General features: G+C 35.5%; 1 protein-coding gene across 1 annotated transcript; it reads left to right on the plus strand.

The window, feature by feature from the left end:
• The first annotated feature begins 3351 nt into the window (after nt 1-3351).
• LOC116422112 (olfactory receptor 52E4-like) lies at nt 3352-4281 on the plus strand. The gene has a single exon (XM_031957265.1). It carries the CDS (start codon nt 3352-3354, stop codon nt 4279-4281), a length of 930 nt encoding a protein of 309 aa, XP_031813125.1.
• The last annotated feature ends 4642 nt before the right edge of the window (nt 4282-8923 follow it).

Genomic DNA, 8923 nt, shown 5'->3' on the forward strand with positions numbered 1-8923 from the left:
AATATGTTTTGATCTCAAGGTATGTTCTTCTACACTGATATTTTTTGAAAACTCTCAAATCCTTTGTAGTTTCTATGAGTCTTGGATCTGAATGGTTGTCTTAGAGCCATTATTAAGGAGACCTTCCTCATTTTCAGATATGGTCTCTGCTCATTTGCTCTTTTTTTTTTTTTTCAGCAGATCTAATCTATCAAGCCAATATATAGACAACCCCTTCCATGTTTCCTCCAGAATTTTGCCTTGCATGCTCAACAGTATTTTCCTCTTAGTCCCTTTCATGGGGACTTCCTGAAAACAGTGAACTAGATTGTTTTCTCCTCCTTTGATAAGTGATAAAATAACTTGATCAATTCTCTTGGGCATAGGTATGTGATCCTGACCAAAATATATTTTACATTTGCAAAAGCAATATTATATGTCAATTCCTTCTGGTCACTATGTCTTCAGTTCTTTTACCTGCTACCAAGAGAACAATCATTTATATTATTTGTGTAGGACAACTGGACTTGCCCTCTGTGTTTATGTGTATAACATGAAGAACTGAAATAAATAACAAGCTTACAGCTTTTTTCTCTAAAGATAAAAATCTGCTTATTAAAAATCCAAAATGAATTAAAAATAAATTGATAAAAAAAGAGATGTTATATGACAATTTAATATAATGGATAGAGTACTGGGTTTTAAGTCAGAAAGATTTGGTTTCAAATGCTTCTTACTAGCTGTGCAGTTCTGGGAAAATCACATAACTTTTTTAGTTTTAAGGTAATTATACATAAAATGAGGCTAGTAGTATCTGTAATATTAACTTTGTAGTAGTGTTCAAAGGCATACATCAGATGAAAATACTTTGAAGACATTAAAACACCATGTAAATTTTAGGGTTTTTTGCCCCCTAAGGCTATTATGACATTCATTCTAAATTAAGAGCTATAGCATCAAGAGTGAGCAAGAAAATGGTCTCATTCTATTATGTCTTGGATAAAAACTATTTGTATTAATATGTTTAGGTTGGATCATTACATTTTAAAAAGGACACTGACAACCAGGAGTTCTCAGAAGAGAATGGATAGGGTGATGAAAGAACATGGATATCATAGAGATCATCTGTAAGAAAATTTGAGATTCAATTTTGTTTCCTGGATAGAGAAATGACTCCAAAATCAGGAAAAGCTAAGTTATGGTCCAATCTCTGACATATATAGACTGTGTGAATCTTGGAAAGTCATTTAATCTCTTAGTGTCCCAGAGAAAATTTTGAAACCATACATCACATAGAGTGGCAACTGGCATGGATTGAGTGATTGAATGATTCTTAGCAACACTTTTAAAAGAGAATATAAAATTCAGACCAAAATTAAAGGACATATAAAACAAATATTTAAATATGGTTTTCTTCCATATTCTTATGTATTCAAAACTTAAAAAAAAATTTTGCTTATAACCATAAAATCTTAAAGTTAAAAGGGATTTCAGAAACCACTGGATCCAACTTTCACCTAAGAAAAGAATATTTTCTAGATTTTTTCTAATCTTTACTAGTAGATAGGTGATGTAGTAGATAGAGAACTGAGTCCAGAATTAGGAAGAACTGAGTTAAAATATAGCTTCAGACACTAGCTGCATGATTTTGGACAAGTCATTTTAATCACTGTTTGCCTTAGTTCCATTAAGTGTAAAATGGGAATAATAATAGCTTCTACCTTGCAAAGTTATTGTAGGAATCAAATAATTTTTGTAATTTTGTAATTAGCATAATGCCTGGCACATAAGTGCTATATAAATGCTTATTGTCTCTTCTTCATTTAAATACTTCCAGTGAAAAGGGGTTCAGAAATTCTGATGAAGGCCAGGCCATTCCACAGAAACAGATAATTCAAATTCAAAATTAGAAATGACCTTAGAGGATAGATAGATCAATTTCTGATGAAGAGAAAAAGCACTCTTTTCTGCAGTAATCTTTCCCAATTTTAGATACTTCTGATGATTAGGAAGTAGTTCACTATAACACATCTGAATATAAATTTTTTGACAACCATCTCACTGAAAGTACAAACATAGGTAATATGAAAATCTGTGAGCTCAAGTAGCTTATATTTTAATTGAAGAAGGCAACACAGAAAACAGAGGTAGAAGGGGGCAAGTTGGATAGAAATGAAGGTACACAGGATAGAGATATTGTAGAAAAAAATGCAGCCTGGAGAGACATAAATGCGAATGTGGCCTGGTTGTGCACCTTAAAATAAAGTTTATGGAGCAAACCACCTAATAAAAGTAAGAGTTTCCAGAAGAAAGGAATACTTGGAAAGTACAAAGATCACTTGCACTGACCTGGTTAATATTTATCAATTGCCTATTTTTATGACAGATAGATGATAGAAATATTTCGATTATAGAATAGAAAACTCAGGAGTATGTGTAAATTGTCTTAGATGTGTGGAGAAAGTATCTTGTGAAAGAGGATAAGGATTATTATGTTTAGTTCTAGACAAGAGGTCCGTACCCTGTAAGCAGGAGTTCATGGAAAGGAAATTTGGAATTTGGAATAATTTTCTGACAATTACAGCTATGCAAAGAGAGAATGAACTGTCTTCTGAGATAAAGAGCTTCTGATTCCTGAATTTACATAAGTGAAAGCTTGATGACTATAGGTTGAGAGTGTAGTAGTTAGAGGTTCCCTTCAAGTACAGATTAAAATAGAAGATGCTCAAGCTCTGAACTTTTATGATCTTCATCTTATCCCACAATAGAGAAGGCTTGTATTGTATAAAAACAGAAAGGACCATTCACTGAATTGGGAAAGATATCAAAGGAAGGATTTGTGATATGATTTGTCACAATCATCATACCTGTTTCAATAGAAGTAGCTGTTATACTCCCCAGATTCTCTTTAAATAGTGGAGTGGACAGAAGTCAATAATGCTTGGCAAACATTGAGCATCCATTACACCAAGATTTCTTTACCTGAACTTTTAAAGAGTTAAAAAATCTGATTGATATAATGATACAATGTAATTATCTTCCTTTTGACAATCCTATGTGTTTTACTATATGTGTTAAAAAAAGATTATTCTGAAAATTGGTCTCACCAGACTGCCCAAAGAATTCATGATACAAAAAGCCATAATGATTCTTCCATTAAACCAGTGACCGAAATTTCCTCTGTGACCCTGAGACTTCCCCCAGTCTTCTGGCTCCCTCTAGAAGTATTCTTTTGAGATAGATGACTTGGGATTTCACTTATCTCCAAATCGAATTGATTAGGTGCAGAGTGGATCATACCTTCCCTTTTCTTCATGTCAAGATTGTGAAAAATTGTGGTGCATCAGTCATCTGCCATGACCCTTGGTCAGGATGTCATCTTCCAATGAAACAAGTTCTGTTCCTGCATTTTTCCTACTGCTGGGGATCCCAGGGCTAGAAGTTTACCACATTTGGATTGCTTTCCCTTTTTTTATCGTGTATCTGACTGCAGTTGTGGGCAACATCACCATTATGCTTGTGATCAAGACAGAACAGAGCCTTCACCAGCCAATGTTTTATTTCTTGGCCCTTCTATCTTTTATTGATCTAGGACTATCCACATCTACTATCCCTAACATGCTGGGCATCTTCTGGTTCAACCTCAGGGAAATCAGCTTTGAAGGATGTCTCATCCAAATGTTTTTCATTCACACCTACACTGGAATGGAATCAGTGGTATTGTTAGCCATGGCTATTGATCGTTTTGTGGCTATCTGTTACCCACTGAGATATACCACGATCCTCACTAACAAGGTGGTGGTCATCATGGCTTCAGTGGTGGTTGGGAGGCCAGTTCTTCTTGTTATTCCTTTCTCTCCCCTCCTTAAAAGGTTGCCATTCTGTGGACACTATATCATTCCACATACCTACTGTGAGCATATGGGCATTGCTCGCCTGGCTTGTGCTAGCATCAGAGTAAACATAATTTATGGCTTATTCACTATTGCTGCCCTCATCTTTGACTTGATCCTCATTGCTCTTTCCTATGTCCAGATACTCCGAGCTGTCTTTCGCCTCCCCTCCCGGGATGCCCGACTGAAGGCCCTAAGTACCTGTGGCTCCCATGTCTGTGTCATCCTAACCTTCTATACACCTGCCTTTTTCTCCTTCATGACCCATAGGTTTGGTCGTAATGTTCCCCGCTACATCCACATCCTCCTGGCCAATCTCTATGTGGTCATCCCACCAGCCCTTAATCCTGTCATTTATGGAGTCAGGACTAAACAGATCCGGGAGCGGGTGCTACGGGTATTTGTTTAGAAAGAATAATCAACAAATTCTCAGAATAAGGGAGATGTGGAATCATTGCTCAGAATGATAGCAGCTCACTTTATAAAGCATGTTTATTCAAAAATATAATCCTCCAAAAACTCAGCATTAGAAGACAAACTGAGTTGTGCCTCTCTCACTATACTCTAACTTATCCCAGTGATTCATCTTCTGTACCTTTCTCTTCTATGTCTTCCTATTTATGCCCATTTTGTTTGATACTTCCATCATATAAGAAAAATTCCTCATTTTGACTATTAATGAAGAGTATCACTAATTCTTTCAGTGGGTCTAGGGATAATTGGCTTCGTTTCTTATGGTTAAATTTCTGGTTTGAGGCAAAAATATTTTTCTGATATTATAGAAAATAGGAAGTGCATTGCATGGAGAATAACACATCTCTGACATGGACAAAAATTACTCTAATTATTGTTATCACAACTTTAAGCATTTAGGGAGTGAAAGAGTTTCAAAAATATAACTTTGTCCAATGATCACCTCATCCCCTCTTCACCAAAGAAAGCTAATAGTATACTCAGTCTAATTGTCACAAATGCAACAAATTGGATAGGTAATGTATTTCACACAATGATTTGGTGGCAAGATCTGGTTTAAGAAACCTGTCTCAGAGTCACCTGAAGTCTGGTTGTAAGTTCAGTCAGAACTCTCTATCATGTCTAGAACAGATATTTTCTTGGTGCCATCTTTATAGATGTGAGAAGACTGAATTCTCTTCCTACTTTTGCCCTTCAAATTATTGCACTTTAAACTTAATACATTTTAGTAAGCACTTCTGAACATGAATGATTGTTATTTTCATTTTTCCTTTTTATTATTATTAGGACTATTTTAAGTATTAGACACTGACTTCTGGCAAGGCCTCAGGTTCAACTCCAGTTCCAGGATTAGAATCACCCTAAAATCTCATTATTCTCTATTATATCCAGGACCACATTAAAACTCATCAGTTTTGCATTTAAGGTTCTAAACCCCAGTTTTTTAAACTGTGGGCTGAAACTCCATATAAAGTCTCCTAACTAAATATGATTTATTATCAGTAAATTTTTTACTTGTATACCTATTTTATATACCTATACATTCAGGATTGCATAAATTTTCTTGGGTAAATAGGAATCATGAATGCAAAAAGTTGAAGAAACTAGTCTAAACCACCATAGTCCTTCATAATTTTGAATTTTTTCATATTTTTTATTGAGCTCCTATCAATGGTCTCTATATTCTTGCATTGCTGTTTTTAGCCATATGAAAAGATACTTCAAGTCATTATTAATCAGAGAAATGCAAATTAAGACAACTTTGAGATACCACTACACACCTGTCAGATTGGCTAGAATGATAGGGAAAGATAATGAGGAATATTGGAAGGGATGTGGGAAAACAGGGACACTAATACATTGTTGGTGGAACTGTGAATACATTCAACCATTCTGGAGAGCAATTTGGAACTATGCTCAAACAGTTATCAAACTGTGCATACCCTTTGATCCAGCAGTGCTACTACTGGGCTTATAACCCAAAGAGATCATAGAGAAGGAAAAGGGACCTGTATGTGCACGAATGTTTGTGGCAGCCCTTTTTTTACTGGGTGGAAACTGGAAACTGAGTCAATGCCCATCAGTTGGAGAATGGCTGAATAAATTGTGATATATGAATATTATGGACTATTACTGTTCTGTAAGAAATGACCAACAAGGTGATTTTAAAAAGGCCTGGAGAGACTTACATGAATTGATGCTGAGTGAAACAAGCAGGGCCAAGAGATCATTATATACTTCAACAACAATAATATATGATGACCAATTTTGATGGACTTGGCCATCCTTAGCAATGAGATCAAAAAATTCATTTCCAATGGAGCAGTAATGAACTGAGCCAGCTACGCCCAGCAAAAGAACTCTGGGAGATGACTAAAAACCATTACATTGAATTCCCAGTCCCTATATTTTTGCCCACCTACATTTTTGATTTCCTTCACAGGATAATTGTACAATATTTCAGAGTCTGATTCTTTTTATAGAGCAAAATAACGGTTTGGTCATGTATACTTATTGTGTATCTAATTTATATTTTAATATATATAACATCTACTGGTCATCCTGCCATCTGGGGAGGGGGTGGGGGGAAAGACTGGAAAAATTGGAACAAGAGGTTTGGCAATTGTAAATGCTGTAAAGTTACCCATACATATAACCTGTAAATATAAGGCTATTAAATAAATTTAAAAAAAAAAAAAACCTCTCTGACAGTAGATTGAAATCTAATGTAGACATCAGATATTCCTCTAAGTTCTTAACAGATCGATTATTGTTACTGTATACACACCACACTGAGTTCCATTCCTGACAAGCTTATATGGCTGTCAATAATTAGTGAAAAGGGAAACAAGTAAGATAGTGGGGGTGATTCAATAAAGCTGATTCTTAGCAGTTGAAATACATGATAGATGAATCTTCCCTCTTCCATGTAGGTTAAGGGGAACACACCAGACCTTTCCTAGCATCTGGTACTTTCCAAGAATGAAAGGTCCATTCTTGGAAAGAATGAACCTACAATAATTCCATGATTCCTGGTAAGACTCGACCTCCACCACCCATACAAATACACCCCTACTGTTTTCATTGAAGAGTTCAAAAGAAGAAAAAAGCTTTCTGTCTTTTATAACATCTCTTTTCATTCCTAGTGAGCAAATTATTTTCAATGACAAATTCTCTCTATTGCTTCATATGTCTATGTAATTATTGCCAAGTGGTGATTGTAGCAATATGGAAGGTAAGGGGTTAAGGTGAATGACAAGAAAAATTCAGATCCTTGAGGTTATGGCCATGGAAATGGAAAGAGTGATACTTTCAACAGCTACAGAAGCTCTTCTCCCTTATGGATAAACTGAGGGAATTCCTGTGCCTCTGTGGCCAAATTTTATTTTAAAAATTCTCATAGCTGTGTTATTATGACTTCAAGTCTAACCACTCCCTGAAGAGTTTACCATATGGTGACCAAACCATTGGGGTTGGCAAGGGTAGAATAAGCTCTGCTTCTTTAGGTGAGGGAGGACAAGATGAGCTCAGATAAATGTTGAGTGGGACTATAGTGCTCAGTTTTTGAGAGAGGATCTGGGACCTCACCTGAAGTCAGTGAGTTTGCTCCAAGGGAAAGGGTGTGGAATAGTGGAGAGCCCATGTAGAAGTAGGATGATAATTAATAATGTTACTTTTGCATCTATGTTGCTCACACTTACTATATGTGTGATCTAACTTCAGTGTCCTCCTCTGTAAAATGGTAATGATAATACCTTTAACATCTGAAAGAACAGGTTTGTTGGGAGCACCTTCAATGGTGAACTGGAATCAATTCTTCTGTTGACAAAGTCTTAAGTTAAACATTTGGAGTATAGTGAAATTACTTCAAGACAAGCTAGGAGCCCTATCAAGGCAAATTAGATCTATCCAGGCAGGCAATTACAAGCACACAATAGTAATAATAAATAATAATGTGACCCAGATCAGAGCACAGAAATAATTTAGAGAGTTTTGGTTCTAGATAACTCGGTTCAGCAAAGTAAATCCTGTGCATTCTAAGTCTAAGCTCCTTTCTCTAGCTATATTGCCCAAGTCTCTTTTGTTTCAACTTTCAATTTGCTTTTGCTTTATGCTTAGTTCTAGGCTTAGATGCTCTACCCAAGACTCCTGAGAAAGATGTCTCTTTCCTGTATCATTATTACTATGTAATTTACTTTATCTCCTCCTTTCCCCTTGCATTTTGCTTGCTCTTTTCTGTCTTCCACTCCTTAAAGACTGGGGCATTTCATTGACATTTGTTTCACCCAAAGAAGTCAAAGCAACTAGCCTTATTTATACATTAAGAATTTGGAGAAATATAAGCTCATAGAAAAGGTGCATTCATCACTTAAAATGATTTTCTCTTAGCTGACATTTGTGTCAAAGATGATAAAAATGCTGGTGATAGCAATGGTGATATTACTGATGAAATATGTCTGCTTATGTAACTTAAGATCTTAAAATAATTAAAATGTTTTTTCATTTAAATGTTTTAAATTTATGTACTTAATAATTATCAAAGGTGATGAAGCAGACCTTCAAATGTTTGAAGATAAAGTATTGCTTCTACCTTGTGATAGAAATAGGATGGGCTAAAGCTCTAGAATAACATGCATTTGATTTTATTATTTTTATTTTTTTAAATAATTTTTTATTGACAGAACCCATGCCAGGGTAATTTTTTACAACATTATCCCTCCCTTCTGTCCTGATTTTTCCCCTCTCTCCCTCTACCCTCTCCCCCAGATGGCAAGCAGTCCTATACATGTTAAATAGATTACAGTAGATCTTGGATACAATATATGTGTGCAGAACCGAATAGTTTTCTTGTTGCTCAGGGAGAATTGGATTTAGAAGGTATAAATAACCTGGGAAGAAGAACAAAAATACAAGCAGTTTACATTCATTTCCTAGTGTTCTTTCTTTGGGTGTAGCTGCTTCTGTCCATCCTTGATCAATTGAAACTAAGTTAGATCTTATCTTTGTTGAAGAAATCCACTTCCATCAGAATACATCGTCATACAGTATCGTTGTTGAGGTATATAATGATCTCCTGG

Source organism: Sarcophilus harrisii, chromosome 3, assembly GCF_902635505.1.
Source record: "Sarcophilus harrisii chromosome 3, mSarHar1.11, whole genome shotgun sequence".
Taxonomy (NCBI): Eukaryota; Metazoa; Chordata; class Mammalia; order Dasyuromorphia; family Dasyuridae; genus Sarcophilus; species Sarcophilus harrisii.